Genomic DNA, 24,716 nt, shown 5'->3' with positions numbered 1-24,716 from the left:
AAAACAACTTCACTGATTTACATCTACGCTGAACAAAAATGTTCTATTTGTTTTTGTTTTTGTATTGATCCAATACCATTTTTACATTCAACATAAACATGATACAACTATACAGACATTTATATCCTTGTAACAACGATAAATCAAAGAAGAAATCAAATGGATCTATTAATCAACATCAATGTTCTATAACAACAATACACACCACAACAAATTATCCAGATAGTACTTAAAAGCTCACACAGCTTAAAATTAATGGTAATGGAACAAGGGAAGAATTTTTTATAAGTTCCAGTTGAGCCCTTTCAGCCACTTCCTTAACGATATTCCAGTTTTTCCTTAAAAAATGTAATGATAAGAATTACTTATATTTATAGAGTGTAGCTTCTATATGAATATACTCTACTGTACTTAATACAAAGCATCACATTACTACCCCTGCACGAGCTAACCGCCATGATAAGGCGCCAACAAATTCAAGGAATTTATTTCTTCCGGCTACCCATTTACTTCACCTGGATGGAGAGTGGCAAAAGGCATAAGTGCCGCGGCGGGAATAAACCACGGACCATGCGATCCACAGTCCGGACAGTGGTGATGTGTCCACTAGACCACGAAACCATTAATAAACATGGAAAATGCGTTTGTATGTGTTTTTATTAACCCATTGCTTACAAGAACCTGGTCGTCCCTGTGTTAAGCCTATGAGAATAAGATAATTCAGTAGTCAACGGTTTAACTTTAAAAAAACCCATTGCAAATCAATAATTGTGTTAATGATGTAAATTTCATTTCAGCGAGTTATCATTCCAGTTCATATCAAAGGCCTCTCAAATAAAATAAAAGCATTATCTGAGTTCAAACGCAAACTGAATAAACGTGTAATCTGAGTAATATATTTTACGTTATGCAGAACGTACCATTATGTTCAGCCAAATAAATGAAGAGCTTTAAATTAACATTCAATGGTGAAAGCCCTTGAGGGTGCAATTCTGCGTATTACGATCCATCCATGAATTTCTTTCAGGGCCCAGTTTCATAAAACTTGTTATCAATAACAAGTTACAAGCTACTGTTGAAAGCAACTGAAAACATGGCATCTAATTGGCTGAGAGCAAATTTGTCATAGAAATTTAGCGGTTGTTATTGATAACAAGTTTTATAAAAAACGGACCCCAGGGGTGTTGTGCTGCAGCCAAGATCACTCCAAGACAGTTATATCTCTGGATACAGAAGAAAACAAATTAAGTGATGATTATAATCGTGATGATGCAGCTACTTCTTGGAAAACTACTACTTCTACAACTAATACAACTACTGCTACTTCTACTATCTCCATTATGTATTTCTTTACCTACTACATGGTACTACTACTAATACTACTAATAAGGAGAGAAAGAAGAAGAAGGAGAAGTACTGAGAAGATGAAAAGAAGAAGAATAGGAAGAAGATGAAGAAGATGAAGAAGAAGAAGAATAGGAAGAAGATGAAGAAGATGAAGAAGAAGAAGAAGAAGAAGAAGAAGAAAAGGAAAAGAAGAGGAATAAGAGGAAGTAGAAGAAAAGGAAGGCTGAAGAAGGAGTAGAAGAAGAAGATGATGATGAAGAAGAAGAAGAAGGGAAGAAAAAAGAGGAAGAAGAAATTAAATGGAATAAGGAGAAGAAGAGAAGAAGAAGAAGAGGAGGAAGAAGAAGAAGGAAAAAAGAAGAAGACGAGGAAGAAGAAGAAGAATAAGAAGAGAAGAAGAAGGAGAAGAAGAGAAGATGAAGACGAAGAAGAGAAAGAAGAAGAAGAAGAAGAAGAAGAAAAAAAAAGTAGAGATGGAAATAGAAGAAGGGGAAGAAGAAGGAGAAGATGATGATGAAGAATGATAATAATAACTTTTCCTGATTATTAAGAACGAAAACACTAATGATTGCAATATAGTGTTGTTCTTGAATATTGAATAATTACATCCGTATGCGTTTAAAGAGAGCAGAATTATCATATGTATGATGGTGAGTTAGGTGTCTGGACATAGAGATTTATCTTTTGCCTTTAGATTTACGGCACATATTAATCAAATAGCACTCACCAGTCACCACCATGAATATATGTCCGGCATTAGTCTCAAAAGATTTATGAAATATTGCTTGTAAACTTCTTCAAATTTCTGTTTTAAATGAACTGTCCGAATACACAATTTAAGCACAATTAAAAATTTGTATGATGATTATTCATTATTCAAGTTCTCGATAGGGGAGGTTGTCTAAATCTGCAGTATTAACCCTTTGCCTACTGGAACATGGTGGTCCCTGTATTAAACCTACGGGATTGGATAATCCAGTAGTCAATGGCTTAATAGTAGGGACTTTTAGATTCGCACGAAGACAATGGGGATTGCTACGGTCGACGTCCTTTTAATGCACTCCCTTGAATGGACGTCACACGTATCAGTCCACGCAAATCTAAAAGTCCCTATTATTCGGGAAAGCATCACTTACTATATCGGTGCTCATCATTGGGGGAGAAACCCGGGTTCTGCATTCCTACTCCTCGCTCACTGCACAGATAATACAAACAAGAAAACAGAGTGGAATAGCATACAAATAATGAATGGTTATGAGTTCAATAGTGCGAATATGTTCATGAGTTGAAAGATTAACATTCTATTCAACGAGGCGTCAGCCGAGTTGAATAGAATTAACGTTAATCTTTCAACGAATGAAAATATTTGCACTATTAAACGAATGAAAAACATTCATTATTTGTTTTATACAACATCGAAGAAGACCTAATAGAACGTTAATCAACAAATTATGCTTTACTCCTTATAAAGATAAATTACAGTTCGAGTCAAGCCTTCTCAATTACATGCAGATTGCCTTCGCGTCAGATACACGCAGGGATACGCGCGCGCACATGCAGCAGAGAGATACGCAGTCTGCATATAACCAAAAATGCACGGCGCATATAACCAAAAATGCACGACCGTGCAATATACCATCTATTGAATATCATGTGACCAACAATCGTCCAATCAAATGACAAGGATCCACGTAGGTGTTGTATAATATACATATAATTTATTTGTTTACGAGTTTAATAGTGCGAATATTTTTACGAGTTGAAGGATTAACGTATTAGCAAGTACAGGGAATCGAACCCTATACATTGTTATTGTTTGGCATCAACCAGACAAGTACAGAGGCCAGTCACTCTATACCCCGTGATCCCGGTATTATGCGTAGCGAGAACATACAGGGAACTTAGTCCTGTAATACAAACATAGCAATTGTTCGTACGATTAATTTTCGCGATTAATTGCATTGATTCATATGTGCAATCAATCAAACCAAATCAATCATGCCATCTACACTTTAAGAAAAAAGGGTGCAAAAAAGAGTTTGCACCCTTGACATAAAAATGAACCTTATTGAAGGAAAAGGGGTTCAAAAAAGGGTGCAATATAAGATTTTGCACCCTTCCCACAAAAATGAACCCTATCGTAGTTTCAGTTTGGATATTCATCATGCTATTATGTTCTTATCATTTCATTTCTTTTGTACTCACTTCTTGATTTTTTTTCTATTTCCACAGCGCTTAGAGACTTGATTATAATTTGCGCTATAAAAAAAACTGATTATTTTTATTATTATTATTATTATCGACCAAAAAAGAGTGCAAATTAAAAGTTTGCATATTGCATGCATATTCATGATCACTTTTCACGCATACAAATACATTTATCATGATTTGTTAAGCAAATTTTGACAATGCACATCAATTTTGTGATTTGTATTTTCCTTCGGCATTATCATTAACCAATAGATTATTTTGTCTGATCATGTTACAATTACATTCACGTTTTAGCAATAGATATATTGATTATATGATTACTAACCAAAAAACAACATGAATGTGTAATATGTATTTGTGTACGAGCAAATTGCACCCCTAATGGAGCAGGATTGAACCGTTAAGGGTACTAACATGTCTCCTAAAAGGTGCGATCTGGTACCCTCCTTAAAGGGTGCAGGATTTAACCCCTAAAGGTGCTGCTATTGTTGCATCGGTTTGTACCCCTACTTCATAAATGAAATGCAGCCACATATAGCAGCGATGAAGTAGGGCAACACATTTACACGCAGCTATCTCTAATATTTCCATAATTTGATTTCATCTTTCACAACGCATTGACTCGTTTCTTGGTGATACACTGACTCCTCAAATTCCCTCTCATTACATTATATTAACGACATTAATACCCGCATTAATATCACTCGCCGTGTAAATTTCAGTTTCTAATTTCCGCACGCAGTAACAACTGTTGTGAATCGAGAAATAATGTTTGAAATGCCATACTTGTTTTCAAACTTACAACTCTTTTCTCCCGCCGTACAATTTTCTCATGAATCTTAATCGTAAACTTTATAGTCATTCCCCTTCCCTCTACACCGCGTTCAATTAGATGTACAGTGTACAAGTAATACATTTAGGATATTCTTTCTGCTGTGTCCTTGATTTTGATTGAAATAACAACCAACATGGCAACGACCTCGAGACCTGCGAAGAAAAGGAGAGTTTCTGATGAAAGCAGAAACTTTAAATCAGATTGGTCTCTAAAGTATTTCTTCATAGAAGAGAAAGGTGGACCACTTTACCTCATTTTCACCAGAGTATGTAATGGAGGTTAACAACATAGTAGAAAAGTGCAAGCCACAGAAATCACACTAAATATAAGCCTGATTTGTTTTTCTCACTAATCTTGTTGTTTGCTTGTTTGTTTTTGCAGAATTTCAGGTGTGTACACGTATTGCATGAGTGTGTGTGTGGGGGAGGGGGGAGACTAGCTACGGCCCGCCAAGTTATGCCAATCGTTAGCTGTGGCCCGCGAGCTTTAAAAGGTTGGCCATCCGTGCCATAAAGGGTACTAACATGTCCCCTAAAAGGTTCAATCTGGCACCCTTTTAAAGGGAGCAGGATTGCACCTTTAAAACGGGTGCAGGATTTAACCCCTAAAGGTGCTGCTATTATTGCATCGGTTTGAACCCATAAAGGTGCATAGTTGCACCATTTTTTTCTTAGTGTGTAGTGCTAAGCATTTTGTTACAGGGTTCAGAACCCTGCACCCAATTCATCTTACAAGCACAGGGAATCGAACCCTTTACCTTGCAATTTATTGGTACTACTCACGTATCCCTTGTGCCTTTTCCCCTCGAGTGCACGACGACGGCGATGACGATGAAGACGACCAGCATGACCACTATGACCGCAGCTACGGCCATGCCTATGATTGCTCCCTTGGCCAAGCCACCACCTACTTGGCAGGCAGACAAGGAAAGTATAAGAAGGGAACAGGTCAGAAGATGTTCAGTTTATGATGTAATCAAGTTAAAATATGTCGATTGATGTACTATTACCAGTTTCTTTTTTATGTAACAGATTATATCATGTTTTGTGTGGTTTTGAATAAAATGAACTGAATTGAAATTTATTTCAAAAGAGTTATACGTATAGTCTCTATATGCAAAGGTATGTACATGTTTGGAGTCATGATTGATATCTTTGAAAAATCATATTATGAATCAACTCGTAGAGCCTCGTCTAATTTGAAATGCCTTGGTAGGAATCTTTTTATTTGGGGAGTGGAATTCAACTTAAAGAATTGACTAATAGATCGTCTCCAAAAGAGAGTAATTCGATCATTTAATTTTTGGTGAATATTCCTTCATATTAGGAAGTGACCCTCTAATGTGATTCTTAAGATGTCACAACACCAATTCGAATGGCGGAGGGGGAGATGGTCATAATGGAAATTTTCCGTTGTGCCTTTAAAGGGATAAAGGATAAAATTGTTTCCCGGCAGGCAACATTAAACGAACAAATAAACAGCAAATACAAAATAAAAGAACAAAACACAAAACAAAGCGAAGGAAAATAAAATAACGACATGGTGTCACCAATTCATCGCCTTTAAAACTGGTGAGAAAATTCCCTAAATTATCTATCTGAAAAGAAAAAAAACACAGCAAAACATAAATAAAAACACCCACAAAATGTTGTAATGGATGGAGGGATTTGGGGCTCCTAACCCGCAGCGACGTCTCTCAATAAGCCCCTGCAAGGTCACTAACAGGTGATTATCTCATCAAATCAACTCTTAATTAACAGGAAAAGAGGATCATGGGGGACCAACGGGCACCAATTAGGCACTGTTTGCTATATATAGAGGGCGCAAGTAGCTGCAGGTAGTGCAGTGGGGCTTTAATCAAACCGAACTTACAACTTACCTGAACCTTGAAGTGAGGACACTGTCAAGGTATCCCCTTCGGAGGAGAGGACGAGAGTGCCGCTGGTAGACAGGTCTGCCGCATCCTCAGCCAGAGAGTCAGCAACATCTTGAGTGTAGGCATGAATCTCAATCTCCAACTCTGCGATAATGCTGCCAGGGCTGAAAGACGTGGCTTCACAGTCCATACCTCGAAGGTCCGATCCTAACTCTCGCCTAAGTTGATTCCCCATCTATTAGGAAATCAAAAATCAAATAGTAATAATAATAATAATAATAATAATAATAATAATAATGGTGGATTCGTATAAAGCCAAGTATCCTCTTACATCACCTGGGTTGAGTGTGGCAAATGTAGATCAATGTCTTGCCAAAGGACATTAGTGCCGCGGCGGGACTCGAACCGTAGACCTTGCGATCGACAACCCGGTGACAACACGACAGCTCTACACTGCAAACCTTATCATAATTATAGCCTTGGCCTTTTGTAGGTGACTCAAACGTTTTGCTCCATTATGTTGGATTCCCTGCTGATTAATGATATCCAAAACAGCAGGTTCATGTGTTGTTGCTGTTGTTTGTATTTTTGGCGTTCAGTCAAAATTGTTTGTTTAGTACTATAGTAGGGCCCCGGTGCACAAAACTTACCATTGGTACTTTGCCATCAATGGTAACTACCATGGGAACATTGATTTTGATTGGCTTTTGAGCCCTGTTACCATGGCAGTTGCCATTGATGGCAACGTTTCCATCAATGGTAAGTGTTATGTAACCGGGGGGTGTTTCATAAAGCTGTTCGTAAAGTTACGCATGACTTTACGAACGACTTGTATATGAAAAGCCAAATGGGATGCTCAATCATTCTTGATTATTATGTATTAAGTTGAACTGTGCAGATATAGAATAACATTCTTATTATAACAAACATTTTTAATGCAAAGTATATTTTTTGCCATAATTTAATTGAGGTTATTGGAAATATCAGAAAAAAAACTTTGGGCATCCTCTCTGGCACTTCATATACAAGTCGTTCGTAAAGTCATGCGTAACTTTACGAACTCTTTATGAAACACCCCCCTGGCCTACTACTGTATATGACCGACAAATAATATGTCGTTGAGAAAACTGTGCGCCTGTAGAGTTAGAATTATTACTTATGTTATTATCAATGTTTTGTCGTCGTTGTTTTCACTATCAATATTATCATTGTTTCAAACTTACCACTCCACAGTACAACGTTTCAAGCTCCTTGAAGCGAGAAGAAGCCTGGTTCTTCAGATCATCAGTGAACACAAGAATCTCTCCGTTTAGAGTCTCGCCCGTAAGCGTCATCGTTACGGTGCTAGTAGAAAGCTCTGGGAATCGGAAAAACATATTTAAAAAGTTCACTCTTGCATCAAATTTGGTTAAAATTTAATAATGATAGTCTAATCTACCTAGGAAAGCCTCATCAGCAACAGATAACACTGTTCTCTGTCAGGGTCCTCCCATTATTAAAATAATAAAATAATAATAGCTACATTTGCGCTCGCATCTATCCTATGGGCTGCTCAGGGCGCCGACGAAGTGTTAGCGAAGCTGCCCGAGGCGCTACAAATATTCAGGGAATAAATTCCTACCAGGTACCCATTTAGAACACCTGGGTAGAGACTGGCAAATGTAGATTAATGTCTTGCAAAAGGACATGTATATCTTAATAGACAAGGGTAGAGAGTTGAAAAAGTGGGTAAAACATATTGTCTAACGTGTTTAAATATATATGTAAGCACCGAGAAAGGCTCGAACCCGGGACCCCTCATATAAAAAACAATCCTCGAGGCTCGAGGAAATGATATGATAATATTAAGAAGAAAAGGATGAATAAAAATGATAATAATTATAATGATAATATTTAAAAATAAGCAAATGCTTGCTACACCTGGATTGGATTGGCAAATGTGGATTAATGTCAGCTGACTGAGATTCGAACCCTCAACCCTTGAATATATTTTACGCATACCTTTTTACAGAAGACTCTCTTGACAACTAAAAGAAAGAGGAATGTTTGGCCAACATAGCAACACTTAATGTATGCACAGTGAATTTCATCCACAGGGACTGACTGGTGACCTGTGTTGAGGGGAACTTTTATGTATACATTGAAATACATTAGTAATCCGGTCTACCGAGAGACAGGTGAATAAACTAATATACTTCGACATCTCAACAATAATTTAGACTCACTCGTAAAATCTGTCTTTAGTGCCTCGCAGACCCCTTCCACGCCCATGTATCCGGTGTAACGATAAATGGTATAATCGCTGATTTTAATCTGAAGGTTTTCAATCTCAAAGATTGGTTCGATGATGTCATCGATGGCGTCATTGAAGTACATGGAACACCTGTCGTTGTTTGTATAAATCTCAAAACTGCTCTCGATGATATTCCTGGCAAAAGTCTGACGCTCTTCGTTATCATCTCCTGTATAGATATACAAATATACAATTTCAAGATAAGAATATGCGTTTAAGAAAATGTATAACTATATTAGATGTATGACGAAATGATAAAGTATCACAAAATAAACGAACAACGAATTGTTGAAAGAAACCTCCATACCAATGCCTTCTATTATCCATTCTTCACTTCGACTCTTTAATTAAATAAATGATTACAACATGTATATACTATAAATGATGCCCGAATTAAAGACACCAGTGTAATTTTAGTTGAAGCTTGTTCTTTAGTTGGAATATCAGAAAACTCTAAAAATTAACGCCTTCAAAGCCTTTTGATATTCAGGAAGCAATTGTCAGTCTTTTTAACCCCCATGTTCATATAATTAGAAGGCAGAGTCACAATGAATTTCTTGACTCAAACCTGATTGGTTTCTGCAAACCAGCAAAGACAAACAATTGTAGTTTCTGCTCAATATAAGAAATGCGTAAAGATACAATCAGGCTGACAAGGTTGATAGGGAGATAGAACCCTGCAGAAACACTATACAGTATAAGGATATTTTGTCCAGTGTTCTTTTTTATTTTTGAAATAATTTACCGCATTAGCTCATGTAAGTTCGTTTGGCTTTTATTTTTGTTTTTTCTTCATAATACGTCACCTGTCACGGCTAGTACCCTGTCGATTTCTTGGCAGAGCGCTCGTCTGCTGTCATATCCTACAGCCTGGGATGCAATACGAGCAGCATTCTGCACAACGTGGTACCATTGCGAAGTAGAATCTATCCCAAACGACTCGAGTGTCTGGTCCCAATCTTCACATAGTAGAGCTGTCTCGTGTAGATCGACAACCAACAGCTTAGCACCAAATTCCGATATGATATCAGGTATGGACCTGTCCAGGAACTGGGCGATGTTTGGACAGATGGTAGACGGATCATTGATGTCGATGTTGTAGAGTTCTTTGGTGATATTCGCAATGATGTCTAGGATATACATGTATGGGTCTTCCTGTCTGCGAACCCTTTCACCAGTTCCCGGGCCGTAGATCAAGTCGTCGATCATCTTGGTTACGTCTTTACAGAATTCCGTCGCGTCAAATGCCTCCAAGTTACCAGCTGCTTCGCGGATCCTTCCGCAGACTGGCTTATAATCCCAGGAATCTTGAACATAAGACTTAAACTCGGGTACCATCGATTCGAGCTCAGGTAAGACGTCTGTGCATACAAAGGCAAGGGAGTCGATGAGTCGGTCTTGTTGCCAGATGCCACCAGCAGCACTCAGGAAGAACTCAACGGTCAATGTGGTCCCATAGATGAGGTGAACTGGAACAGGGTCTGGGAGGTCTATTTCATCTGAGATTAGAAATGATATACATGCCATTTTACTTATCGCCAAACGGATCAATCGATATAAATGAGCAACCAGAGGCAAGTAAGTTTCAATAAATTCTAATCCACATTGCTCATGAAGTGTCAAGTTATTTTGTATCATCATTAGCCCTTGACCAAACGCATCGTATGTTCTGTTTATTTTACGCAAACCTTTTGAACAACGTCACTTAATGATGGCGCCCCCCCCCCCCCAAACTGCGCCTGTCGTTGATTCAGTAATAAATACATCTTCATTTGTATTGCAATTAACCTATCCACGATGACTCTAAGCGTTTTTCTGATATACTACAGGCTAACACTCATGTTTCATTTTTGTAAGCAAATTATCTACTAAAAATTGAGCAAAGAATACCAAAGAAAGTACAGAACAATACAATGTGTACTACAAGAAGGGTATTACAGGTACGTAATGGTAATGGAATTTACGGCCTTATTGCAGGCAGCCGACGATCTGATCGAAATTTGTTCTGTGAGCGTTGTTTTAATGAAACGAACACAAAACATGTTTTCTTTACTCTCTCTTCTTCTCTTTGTTTTATAACATTATATGTTTAATATCATTACAGTTTATGAACTTACACGAGACAGCGTTCTCCATTGCTGTGCAGACAGCTGCCACTCCACCATCAATACCGGTATAAGCAAAAATCTCATCCTCCGAAATCACAAAGGCGTGTATGTCCATACGTATGAGGGGCTCGATGACCTGGTGAATGACGTCATTAGCCAATGGAGTACATTTGTCAGCCTCCTCCACGGTAGCGAAGATTTCGGAGATGATGTCCATGGAGAACGTTTTCCTTGCGGCGTTGTTATCTCCTGCAAAACAAACAAGAAGCAATACAAATTATGAGCACCATAATATCTCAAAGACTTTCGAGAAATCAACGTAAGGACATTTGAATACCACATAAGTTTGGCTCAAATAATCAAGTTCGGATAACATCCTTTTGCTATCATTATAATGTTCGCATATTTTACATGATGGTGAACGTGGCTATTGGAAAGTATCTTGTCTTTTGGGAAGTCTTTGGTATCACGTTGAGATCGGATCACTGTAGGATTAAGCCTATATACTGTACTTCGTGAAAACTATTAGAAATCGAGGACGACCCTGTCTACAAAACAGGGATCTATGTATCGTCCTTGACAGGACGACATCGGTCGATCAGTAAAACATGGTGACGTCACGCTGTAGCGGCACACTGTGTATCTGAGTGGTTTATTAAAAAGAGACCAATCGTTTGCTTGTTTTGTACCCTTGGCTTCCATGTCGGTATTATATATATAGCTAAACCATCAATATCATACATTCACTACTGTCAAAGACCAATGCGGGTTTAAATCGACATTACACTACAAATTTAGGAAAAAGCGACTTGTGAATGGCTTAGTCGAAGCGGAGAATAATTGGCCAGCATCATATTTAATTATAAGACTAGTTAACTATCATATGGGCCTTAATAACAAACTAGGTTTTTATATGTTCTTTAGTCGTTCATCACCCAACAATTATACAGTCGCGATCAACTGACATATCGTTTGTATGGAGCAAGGAGGGCCTTAACACATGTCCTCAGACACAGTTTTAATATCCTTCAGGAGTAACCAAGACGGATAACTGAATAGACACCGGTAGGCAAGATGAAATAAAAAGAAAATAAGAAGTCGATATTTTAGCAAACATTAAGTAAAATCAATATCTTACCTTTCACCGATAGTGCTTGCTCAAGATTTCGGCAAAGATCCTCTCTGTCGTCATATCCGACCGCCTGAGATCCGATACGAGCGCCCTCTTGGATAATGTTGTAGTAAGGCGACGAGGAATCGATGCCTTCATCTGCAAGGAAGCCTTGCCAGTCTTGACAGATCGGGGCTGCCTGGGGTAGAAGGGCACTCATCAGTTCCTCCCCGAGCTCAGAGAGGAGATCTTGAAGAGATGGCCTCAAGAAATTCTCCTTGACGTTGGTGCAGATGGTGTTGATTGTAGATAGGTCATCGATGATCATGTTGATGTCGATTCCATAGAGGTCTTTGGTGATTTTGGTCAGGATTTCAATGATACCCAGCGGATCATCCATATTTTCTGCTTGTCTGCGATATCTTCCGCCACTGTCCTGAGATATAATGCCATTGACCACAGTAATTATGTCATTACAGAATCCCGTTGCGTCAAAGGCATCCAGATCTTCAGACGCTTCGATGACTTTATCACAGACGAAACCCCAATACAGACTTGACTGGTCCACTTCCGGTACCGCCGAACCGACTACCGGTAGGACACCTCTGCAAGCATAGGCCATCGAATCAATGACACGATCCTGCTGCAAGATACCACCAGCAGCGTTGATCATGAATTTGATGGTCAAACCAGGAAATATCTCTCCCGGGTTCTGGAATGGCTGGAATGGCTCGTCATACCCTGAAGCCATGGCAACAAGTATTGAGATTGCGAAAAAAGCAAACGACCTCATTGTTGGATCGTTTAACAGCTGGCCTAATATAAGGTCGATCGCACCAGTCGAAATCGAGATAGTTCAACGTTTCAAGTCCTGTAAGTACATAAATATATAGAAATGAATTGCGAGAAATCAAGTTATGCTCAGACTTACCACAGCATTAAATATACTATGTCCCTTTTGCAGCCAACATCAAATTCTGTAGAACTTTGCAGGAATTATGAATATGTCATGTATGTCCTATCTGTGAAATTTAAACGTAAGCAGTGTCCTAATATTCAAATTATGCAGGGAAACCCGTTTAATTGCTAGACTTTACTGTTAGACACTATGGAGTGACAGACTGGCTTTCTTCTTCTTTGGTAATAACATACATAAAATGAGCTGTCAAGGGTACATGAGCATTTGTCAACATCGATAACCAACATCTTGTAATGGCCAAAATTAAACTGATTGAATCCTTGCGCAGCGTAAAACGTACGACCATTCGGTACAATGGTCTGAAAATCAGACTATACTGGCTCTATAGCTCTTAAGTCGATTCGAAAACTAATTCCAGTTCAACATTAGTATTATCTTTCAAATGCCGTTGGAATTAAACCTTTACATATGTTTGGCCTGCAAATGAGGCATAGTACCCTTAAATACTAACCTTTACAAAACCCATAGGCCCGTATGCTATCCTAACTCGAATAAAAATGGGCCTAGGTCTATCTAAATCACGTTTAACAAATTTAAACTTTAGACGTCAGAAAGACTTCCTTTTTTGGAGGCATCGTTTAACAATGTTAAATCTGAGATGCACGGCACTATGTGTAATCAGTGTCTGTGATATGGTGTAATATTGAAGCCCTAAAAAAATCGCGCTTCAAAATGATCAAGAAGTGCCTCAAAAAAGTAAAAATCTTTGAGTAACCGGTTTTTACCATACTTGTTTTCCCCAATAGACTGTATTTGTAATTCCAATCATAAATATCTTGATAATCAGACAGGCGATCAGCTTGTAAAAATCATGGGGTTCCTGACTGACATAAAGGTTTATGATTATCATTGCAGCATGAGCTAAATACAGGATTTTGTTTAGAATCTGAGACAAAGTTACCGGATCCCTTTAAATCCGATTTTGTTTAAAAGCATACACCCAGCATCGGGTATCGGGCCAATGTCAGATCATGGTCATGTAATATAGATACAGAACAGGGGGAGGGGTGTTTCACATAGACTAAGATTAACTTTAAGTTGGACTTAACTATGACAGGCAGTTCATGCCACTGTTTGCTCTCACCATTATGATCTTTAGATATTACATATTCCTTCAATAATGAATTATCAAAAATGTAAATTCTGTTAAGAATCCTTAAGAACCGCAATTTAAAAGGAAGAGAGAAAAACGGAAAGGAGGATATTGAACCATCGTAAGGAAAATTAAGAAATATAGATTATATCAGAGAAGAAAAAGAGGGAGAGAGACCAAGAGTAAGAAAGGGGGAGGGAGACAGATAGGGAGAAAGAGAGTGAGAGAGATAGATAGAGATAGGGAAGAGATTGAGGATAAAGAGAGAGAGAGAGATGCAATGGGAAAATTAGTAGATGAGATAACATGTGGACAAAAACTGAAGTAATAAAAATTGAATAGAGAAGAAAGAAGAATGACAATTTGAGAAATACGCAACCCCTTGACTTGTGCAGTCGATTCCGGAAGACGATAGGTACAACCATTCGAAACGTCGATATAGAGCTTGAGTGGGCATTTTCAGAGATAAATAACCCTGTCGAAAGAATATGTGATGTAACCGCATACCTCAATCAAATATGAGAATGAAATGTACAAATTTGAAGGACCAACACAAAGGGAATATCCATACGTTTCTGACGTCACCATCTACTGTTATCGGTCTCGCGACCTTCGACTCTGTCTGCACAATGAGTGCAAGCAGGAGAGAGGAGAGAATAGAAGAGTAGATTAGAGAAAAAAGAGAAGAGAAAGGAAGGGAAGGAAGAAAAGAGAAGAGAAGATAAAATAAGAGAAGGGAAGGGAAGTGCAGGGAAGGAAGAGAAAAGAAGAAAGAGAAGGGAATAGAAAGGAAGGAAGTGAAAAAAAGAGAAAAGAAGAGAAGAAAATGGAAGGGAAGGGAAGGGAAGAGAAGAGAAATGAAGAGAAGAGAAGATAATAGTGAAAATAAAAATAGGCAATACAAAATAGGCAATACAAAATAGGCAATACAAAATAGGCAATACAAAATAGGCAATACAAAATAGGCAATACAAAATAAGAAAGAGATGGATTACATGTTCAGTGATAATGCCATTATTATCAATCCATTTGAATTGACCCAACCGGGTTCTTAGCTGGCAAATTAGGAAATAAAAATGAATATTTACATGTTTTGATAAAAGTTCATACAAAATGTTAAAAAATTGATATCATCAAATCAAAAAATCAATATGGATTTGGCTGCATATCAGGCAAAATGGGCTGAAACTTTGGACATCAAAATATATGCACCTTGTTTAGTAACATTAACAACATAGTGTGGGGCATTTGAGTTATAACAATCGGGTACTTATTAACATATGAATTTTCTATCATAGCCAATGTTCATTTGCCTATTTTGCGAATTATGTTTATTATGTGGATCTGAAAATATAATTTCATTCACTGACATTAAGACATCGCTTTATACACAAAGACCCTTTAGAGTTGCCACATTATATGCACATTTATTTGGGAACATTAATATAAAATGTCTAACATGACAATAGCTAATGCACATAGTATGTAGATTGTTATACTTTCCACTAATATTGTCCTCTACAATTTGTTATTTCTTGGCCATCTTCCAATTAATTTACAATGGCCATGTTTTATTTGTGTCCTTTCTATTATTTTATAGCAAAAAACCAACAACTAAAATGTCTACAATATCCATGTTTTCAGGCGCATGCGCTCTTTATCCATGTGCGGGAGATCTGGGAATAACCACTTTTAAAGGTGTAGCCCAGCATAACGTCGAATTAATTTCGACAAATGTAGAAAAAACTAACGGAATAGTAATTGAAGTAGGAGAATTTAGACAAAAGATTCATGAAGTATAGAATAAGTAGCTCATTTATTTTATAGATCCATACGAAATTTGTCATATCTTGGCCATCTTCTAAATCTTTGTTAATGGTAAATGTTTTACTACATGTAAACTGGTTCATGCAGATGATACTGCGGGGGAGGCGTGGGGCGTGACGCAGGTGAATGCGTTTGCGTGCCTTGGGGCTCTCTAGCTGGGAGCAGGCGTGCATGGGTTTGAATGCATGTTGGAAACTGGATTGTGTCCTTGGCTGCGGCCTACATATTATTGTATACATTACTGTATATTCAATAACCTTGTTTAATGACCTCAATATTTTAAAGTGATTATCGTGTCATTTCTGTGGTAACAAATTAATTTGTTTGCTTTAGTTGCTATTTTTGCTTGTTTCACGTTGTATATCATCTTATGTCAAGGCTTCTTGCCCACCTATTATTATTGTTACGTACTTCACCATTACAACCACTCCAATCAAATGTTAGTTTTATTTTTAAAGGAACCTATAATCTACAAGCTGAGCTTTTTAATAGGTTCCTTACATTTCACCCTGTATAACCTTCTATTCAATACAGTTATTGTCGACGTCTTTTCAAAGAATTAATTATATAATGTGACACTTTTAGTATATTTCATATAATGTTCTAATCTATGTGAATTCTTTTTTGTGAAATGTGAAACAAATAAACTTGAAACTTGAAACTTGAAGAAGAATAATTCGAGTGATTTATTGATGAAGGGTAAATAAATCAAAAAGTTCATCACCATCTACAGAATAGAACGGCATGTCAGCTAAGTGGGCCATAGAAGTACAGGTAAATCTCAATATGATATTGCATTTCCGGCTTTGGGTTTGTAGCAATAAGCAAGCAATAAAAGGTGATAGTACAGTCTTGCATGGAGACACATTAACAACAGTTTTACAAGTGAAACCAGTACAGATACAAAAACACCTGAATACAAAGAACAGGAAGCTGACACCATACACCAGAAGAGGGATTGAAAGAAGAACTAATTGACACGATTAAAGAAAGAAAAAGTACATGTACACGGAAGTATTCGTAGGCAGGGCGAGCGAACGAGCCAATGAACAATGGCAATAGTGGAGCATATATCTGAGCATGAGCATGTTCCTGGCGAGATGCCCAATAAATATGATGGTGCATGATATCAAGGAGGAAATACACGCAATGTAATTAGATGCGCTCATACCAATATGTGAAAGTATTGCTGGTGGTTGTTATTATACCTGACTGCTAAGTCAGCATAAATGCTTTTAAGAAAGCAACCAGACGGCCAACGGCTTTAGGTCCTCTCCGAGGGACCTGGTAATAAGGATTAATGCCTTACCAAAGGGCACTAGCGAATCGCCTTTGGCTTTGAACCCGGGTCACCGGATTACGAGACCACTGCTCTACCGACTGAGCTATCGCGCCTTCTCAAGTAAACAAGCTACAGTAATGGAGAGCATGATATTACTGATATTTTGAGACATAACAATATTAAAGACCATCAGTTAATTCACTGCTTTTAGTACCGATTCAAAACACATGGGGAAATTGAATACAGGTGGATAATACCAGTGTCACATTTATTTTCTTTCTTTTGATTAAACATGCAATGAATAAGAACAATGTAGTAAGAAATATTGACTAAAGAAAAGGGGAATTGAGAAAAGTATAAACGAGACAACGCGAAATATGTTTCTCAGTTACTGTCCATACGATATTATTCACGGCTAACAAAAATAACAAACAACCAAATTTGCGTTTATGTCGTGGCTTTATTAACATTTTGAGATGGACGCTTATTTTGCACATTTTGATTTTCTGGGTGTCATAACAAAATAACACAGATATATTGAATCATAAAAAAATGCTTACAAATGCAATGCTAGGCCCCCCGCCTATGAAATCGAGTGATGCCTAGGCTAAACTTATATACATTAAGTCATTATATCAGCCCCCGCCTATAAAATCGAGTGATGCCTAAAGTTATGCTCCGCCTACGAAATCGAGTGATGCCTAGGCTAAACTTATATACATTAAGTCATTATATCAGCCCCCCCCCCCCCGCCTATAAAATCGAGTGATGCCTAAAGTTATAGAATATAGATGTATATATATATACCAGCCTCTCCGCCTGTAAGATCGGATGATGCCTAAGATTAAAGCGTGACACCCTGAGTTTGAAAATGTGTAGGTACAACTAGGTCCCCCCGCATTCAAATCGAATGGGGGCCGGAAAACTAAGAATTGACATGCGAACAAATTCTACTGAATATACATTGGCAACCCCCTCGCATGTAAAAATTGAGTGGGGTCAAAAATTATCGGATGACAATTATTGATCAATAAACTCATCAGTACCATGTGATTAGTGATTTACCCATACAAAACCGGGTAGGGGCGAAACCCAATGGGAAAAATTCCCCTACGGCCCACTTTCTTTGTGCACGACGCAAGTTGATGTGCGACCAGGCCAAATGCCCCCGGCTCTGCATTAACTTCATAAATCACTGACCAATTTATTACATAAACCCTATCCGTACCTTTCATACCTGAAACCCTAAATCCTTTCCGTACTAATACGTATACCTTGGCTACTTCGAACCACCAAGCAATACTTAATTTATGCCACTAATATACTAAAAATACTTTATTGGTGGAGATAATGGGGAGGTGGTGGGAATGTTTTAGACTCCGTAAATTTTTCTTCTTGTCCATTCAAAATGAAAGCCATAACTAGAATGAAAGCCCCTTCGTGCTATTTTTAATTTGCTGGCGGTATTTTCCGCGCTTGCTTGATAAGCGTACATACGCTTGTACATTTCCTTCCAATGTAATACAAAGTATTACATTTCCTAGCGCGTGAATTTCCCTCAAAAATGTAAACAACCTCTTGACCTACATTTTGTCAGCCTGTCAATAAACCATTGTAAATCGTTGTCTACTCTTTAAATTTTAATAAAGGGTTAAACTTATTGAGAATTCTAATAAAACAGAATGAAAGCAAAATAATTACCCATTAAAACCCTCTGGGAGATTTGAAATGAAAGGATCAATGCATACAAGATAATAAGGACTTTTAGATTTGCACGACGAGAACGTGGACTGCCACGTGTGACGGCAATGTGACGTTCTGTTAAGGCACTGCTGCCTAATATAACGTCGAGTACGTTCGGCTTAATCGAGAATAAAATTATGAAAGGGTAAATTTACCCTTTCATAATGCACGCAAGACAATTTAACATCGAGGACGTTCGGCTTAAATGAAAATCAAATCATGAAAGGGTAAAATTATGCAAGACAATTTCACATTGAGTAGCCTTAATTGAGATTTTACTTATGAAATTATGAGAGCAGGGAAGAAAAAAATTTGCCTGGGTAGCAGAAGGGCGTTAGCTCGAATTTAAGGTAAAAAATGAAACATTAAGCAGAAGGGCGTTAGCACTAAGTCACCACAAACTTTTATAAAACTGACTTATTTCCGAGAAAAGAAATTGTGGCCGTGTTTTACTATAACAACTTTATAAGTCTTTTAAGTTTCACACCAATTTTCAGGACGGAAAGCAGCTTAAAGGTAAAGACCAGTATTGGAAAGCCCCAATTTCAAAAAATGAAATGGAAGCTCTCATTACCAATCATGTGAAAGAATATGTTTTGACTAATACATGATGATAACAAATTTGCCGGGAAACCGCCTAATAATTCATATATTTGGTAAATTTGTTTCTCTCATGGTCTGTGAGAGATATAGGGTAGTCCCATAGACCTATACATCTTTCTGTGTATAGATCTAGATCTAGTGCTTGTAACTTTACGAAGAATGTGCCAAATTTCTTATCATTTTGATGATTCCAGAACCTTGCAGATGTTAGATGCTAGATGATCAACCTTTTCTGATCGATTCCACAACGTTGCTTTCACAATGCAATCGCATGACCATAACTGGTCTTTACCTTTAAATAAAAAACTAATTTTTAAATGTGAATAATTTGCTCGCGCTCTAACGCCCTTCTCACTTCTGCCAGCCGGCCGACGAAATGTCCAATTAAGAATTTACAAATGAAAAGGTAAAGGCATGCAGCAAAATTCCCATTGAGTACGTCTTACCTCGAGTCTTTTCAATTATGCCGGATTTCTTTTGAAGTAGGTACCCCTTGTTAGAAAATAGCTGAAGACTATCATTACTTGACATGAGATTAAAGAGTGCTTCACACAATCAAGCTCCGAGAATGAAACAGATTATAATGGCTTGCTGTAAATGAATGTTTTCATGCGCATGCGCTATTTATCCATGTGCGGGGGATCTGGGAATACTGACTTTTAAAGGGGGAGCCCAGCCTAAACATCGAATTAATTTCAACAAAATGTAGAAGAACAAAAAATGGAATAGTAACCGTAGTAGGTGAATTAAGACATAAGATTCATGAAGAATAAAATATACTAGCTCATTTATTTTATATTACGAAATTTGTCATATCTTGGCAAACTTGTAATTTATTGTTAATAGCCGATGTTAAGTTGTGTCCTTTTCATTAGTATAGCAAATTGGAAGAGTATTTTTTTTTTTTTTTTTTGTTCAGTATAGTGGTCAGTGCATTTCTGTACATGTTGTACTTATCATCAATTAAGATCCTTATGATGATTTGATTTAATAACTTTTGAACACATTGTATGTTTTACACAAATATATGTTATGATTCCTCGAGCTATGCCTGTCAAAGGAGGTTACTCAACTGGGGAAGGGGGCAAAAAACAAACAAAAGATTCTTTAATAGCCATGTTTTTAAGCGCATGCGCTCTTTATCCATGTGCAGAAGTCTGGAAATAACCGCTTTTAAAGGTGTAGCTCAGCCTAACATCGAATTAATAAAAACGGTTACTGAAGAATGAGAATTTAGAGAGAAGATCCATGCAGAATAAAATATACTTACTCATTTATTTTATAGATCCCTACAAAAATTTGTCCTACCTTGGCCAGCTTCTGATTAATGGACCATGTTTATTTTGTGTCCTTTTCATTATTATAAGGCAAATTGCAAGTTAATTTTTTATTTTTTTTGGGGGGGGGGTTTTGTTTAGTATAGTGGTCAGTACATTTCTGTACTTGTTGTACTTATCAATAAGATCCTCACGATGATTTGATTTAATAACTTTTGAATACATTGTATGTTTTACACAAATAGATGTTATGATTCCTCGAGCTATGCATGTCAAACGAATTTACTCAGTCTGTGGAAGCGGGCACAAAAATCAACGACAAAAAAAATGTCTACAATATATTTGCTCTCTTTGCCCATGTGCGGGAGATCTGGGAATAACCACTTTTAAAGGTGTAGCCCAGCATAACATCGAATTAATTTTAAGAATGTAAAAAATAAACGGAATAGTAACTGAAGTAGGTGAATATTGACATAAGATTCATGAAGAATAAAATATACTAGCTCATTTATTTTATAGATCCCTACGAAATTTGTCATATCTTGGCCAGCTTTTAGTTCATTGTTAATGGTCGATGTTTATGTCATTTCAATTATTATGATTCAGATTCAGATTAATTTTATTGGTCCATATGGAAATTCAGTTGTTGGCATTACATGAAGCACATGAACAATATACAATCGAAATATTATACACAAATACATAATACAAAGTAGCAAATGTACAATGACATATTCATATGGAAACACGGATATAAATCGTTGATTAATATTATTTAATTATATAGGAAATTGCAAAAGTAACTCCTTTTTTATTTTGTTTAGTAAAGTGGTTTGTACATTTCTGTACTTGTTGTATTTATCAACAAGATCCTGACGATGATTTGATTTAATAATTTGTTAATACATTGTTTGTGTCACCCGAATAAATTGTATGATTCCCCGAGCTATCCATGTCATACAAAGTTACTCAGTCTGTGGGAAGCGAGCAAACAAACAAAATGTCTATACAATCCATTTTCTCAGGCGCATGAGCTCTTTATGCACGTGCGAGAGATTTAGAAATACCCACTTTTAAAGGCATCGTTTAACCATGTTAAATCTGAGATGCACGGCCATGTCTGTGATATGGTGTAATATTGTAGCCCTACACAAATTGCGCTTCAAAATGATCAAGAAGTGCCTCAAGAAAGTAAAAATCTTTGAGTGACCGTTTTTACCATAATAGGCCTACGTTTCCCCAAATAGACTGTAGTGTTATAAAACCGTTAGGAAAACGCACAATTTGGTTTCGATTTCCAATCATAAATATCTTGATAACTAGACAGGCGATCGGCTTATAAAAATCAAGGGGGCTCCTGAATGACCCAAATGTTTATAATTATCATTGCAGCATGATCTATTAAAACCTTGCAGTACATACCAATGCTTATTTGCTAGATGATCAACCCCGAGGAACATCCCGAAGAAGACTGCAGTGAAATGGTTTAATTTGCAAATAGTTTTGGGTCGACTGTTAATTTGAGTGTATCATTGCATACACGTACCTCATTTACCTATTTTGTATAGCATGAGTTAGAAAATTTAGAAATATATTTAGAAAATTGCTATATTAAGATTTAAAGACATTCATTTTTGACATATTGTATATTGTCATGATTATAGTGTCTACTTTATTCTTCTTTATATTTTACTTTATTTTGAAAATAATCTTCTATTATGTTTCTTCTTTTCTCTTGATAATATTTCAGCAGTTGATTGAGAGATTTGGTAGATATTTGGGATGTAGTATAACAATAGATCCCGGGCACATCACGTATTGCAAAAGAAAAATCATGGTAATAAGGATCATAATGAAATCACAACTACTAGACCTACTACTGTACTACTGTCATTGCTGACTATTGAATTGAATTGGATTGATAAGGTTTATTGATAACAATTCAAAGTCAAAAGCTGATACACCTTGAATTCACAAACAAAACTGCAACATATAGAATAAAAGCAATTGGCACCTGCTCCGTGTAAAATAGGCAAATATGCTAATGATGCTGATAAAAATAGTAAAATAATCGTTATTATTATCATTACAATACTTTCCCGCACATAATATATGTACATTCTTCACTCCCTGAGGAGCATTCCATCCATGCGCCATTTTACCCTTGGATAGAAAGTCATCTCTACGTATTTGTCAATTAGTATAATGATTATGTTACTTTACTCTAGAAGCCGAGACTATGCACGTGATATTTGAATGCCCTGAAAAATCTGTAAAATGAGTAAAATATTGTACGCAATATGTCAATTCCACAGATAAATGTATAATATCTAATAGGCTGCAAACTTCGTGTGTGAGCGTGTGTGTGTTTGTATTGCAAAAATCAATTAACCGTAACGCTCCATGCCAACAAGCCAAATGTACACAAATGAAGAAAAGACACACTTGCCTATTGTCACACAAATCATTTTACATGTTCTAATGGAAAAGCCTATCAGACATTTTATGATCTGACTGCGATCAAATTTTGACTCAACTTGCAGTGGCATTTAATGTGATTTTTCAGGCATATGAAATATTGATGATCTCGAGATTATGCTTGAGGGGGCGCGATAGCTCAGTTGGTAGAGCAGTGGTCTCGTATTCCGGCGACCCGGGTTTGAAACCTTTGATAAGGCATTAATCCTCATTACCAGGTCCATCGGAGAGGACCTAAAGCAGTCGGTCATCTGGTTGCGTACTAACAAGCATGTATGCTCTCTTAGCAGTCAGGTAAAATAACAACCACACACTCTAAGTTGCTACATGCTGCACCAAATCGAAATATCGAAATACTTAAACCGTCTTTGTGGTACTCTTACTTCAAGTCGTATACACTGAAGACTGTCGTGCGACCATCTCCAATTTGAAGCAAACTTGGCCATTACTTTGACCAGTAGGATTACAATCCACGTATAAGGTGATTATTTGGATTAGCATTGATAAAAATCTCAACCAGAATGATTATGTTTGCATAAATTCCTATTAATGCAATTGCGACTTTCTCTCAACAATCTAATGGCAGTCAGATCCGCCAATTCTCAGTGAGCTTAAAGGTAATACAAAGTTTGGGGAAATTTCAAAAATTAGGTGGATTCTTTACAATATTGATATATTTGGATGCCCATGTAGATGTATTAAGGGTCCTAAAAAAAATTAGCCCCTAAAACACTTCTTCTTTCGAGAAAAATTTGAATATAAAAATTTACCAGTGCTCACGGTAAATTTTGATAAATTTCAAAGAGCGCCTACGGCCGTACAATAGTAGCTGCGACCATGAAAATCACAGAATATGTAGTTCTGATATATAATTTCCAAACGGGAATAGCAAATCGGTCGATTTTAGTCAAGAAACATTGTTTTATAGCTTAATTAATATCTTGAACTTGAGAGGGAGCTATACTTTAGACTCGATTTCAACCGCGACAACGATCACTGAATATTGTAGGTTCATATATGCTTCAAATATGTTCATTTGAACCAAATTCATGACCCCATACCAAAACTTTGTATTACCTTTAACACTGGCCAGAATCGTTCTGTAAATGGAAATCTACCTGGCAGAAATCTACTATAATATTCTTACCTTTTCGAAGAACGCCAAGTAAAGGCAAAACCGTCTCGTAGGTAGGATATGTACTCGAATCCGTGATACAGTATCACCTAACCTTGAATGCTTTAACAATCCTTCCCTTTGGCGTATCGTCTGTACATACAAATGCTCCAACACACCTCGAAATGGTAAGTACACAAGCAACCCTCGATGCAAACCATATCATTCCGTTGGTCTGGTATTAAAAAAAATATGCATATTGCACACGTCACTCCATCACGTGACTCTTCTATTGTTCGACAGTGCCTGACAAAAGCGGGCATGTATATTTCATAATTATCATCCATCTATACAGCAGATGACTAAGATGTACACGTTTTGTTTCCATATGAAATATGTGTACAGTGCGTTTCAAAAAAAGTGTATACAACTATGGTAGCTTCTAATCAAAGAGAGTATAACCTTTGTGACCTTGAATCATGTATTGTATTGTATTTATTAAACTTCATTGATGTACACCAATATTCTGTCTATAAACA

The 24,716-nt window shown here is 37.1% G+C and overlaps 2 protein-coding genes across 2 annotated transcripts; both read right to left on the bottom strand.

Moving 5' to 3' along the window:
- Nucleotides 1–783: 783 nt before the first annotated feature.
- Nucleotides 784–9,815, bottom strand: LOC105444451. The gene is made up of 7 exons (XM_030990888.1): nucleotides 9,369–9,815; nucleotides 8,495–8,731; nucleotides 7,493–7,626; nucleotides 6,273–6,504; nucleotides 5,176–5,299; nucleotides 2,484–2,542; nucleotides 784–1,223 (listed from the first exon to the last, which is right to left on the bottom strand). Exons 1-7 carry the CDS (start codon nucleotides 9,769–9,771, stop codon nucleotides 1,216–1,218), a joined length of 1,197 nt encoding a protein of 398 aa, XP_030846748.1. The 5' UTR covers nucleotides 9,772–9,815; the 3' UTR covers nucleotides 784–1,215.
- On the bottom strand, nucleotides 9,777–24,388 carry LOC115918783. The gene is made up of 5 exons (XM_030990430.1): nucleotides 24,211–24,388; nucleotides 11,809–12,652; nucleotides 10,680–10,919; nucleotides 9,826–10,061; nucleotides 9,777–9,782 (listed from the first exon to the last, which is right to left on the bottom strand). Exons 2-5 carry the CDS (start codon nucleotides 12,572–12,574, stop codon nucleotides 9,777–9,779), a joined length of 1,248 nt encoding a protein of 415 aa, XP_030846290.1. The 5' UTR covers nucleotides 12,575–12,652; nucleotides 24,211–24,388.
- Nucleotides 24,389–24,716: the final 328 nt, after the last annotated feature.

The sequence above is a fragment of the Strongylocentrotus purpuratus genome, unplaced genomic scaffold (genome assembly GCF_000002235.5).
Source record: "Strongylocentrotus purpuratus isolate Spur 01 unplaced genomic scaffold, Spur_5.0 spur5_contig_844, whole genome shotgun sequence".
Lineage (NCBI taxonomy): Eukaryota > Metazoa > Echinodermata > Echinoidea > Camarodonta > Strongylocentrotidae > Strongylocentrotus > Strongylocentrotus purpuratus.
Note: the sequence above shows the minus strand (reverse complement) of the source record. Positions and strands in the feature narration are given on the sequence as shown.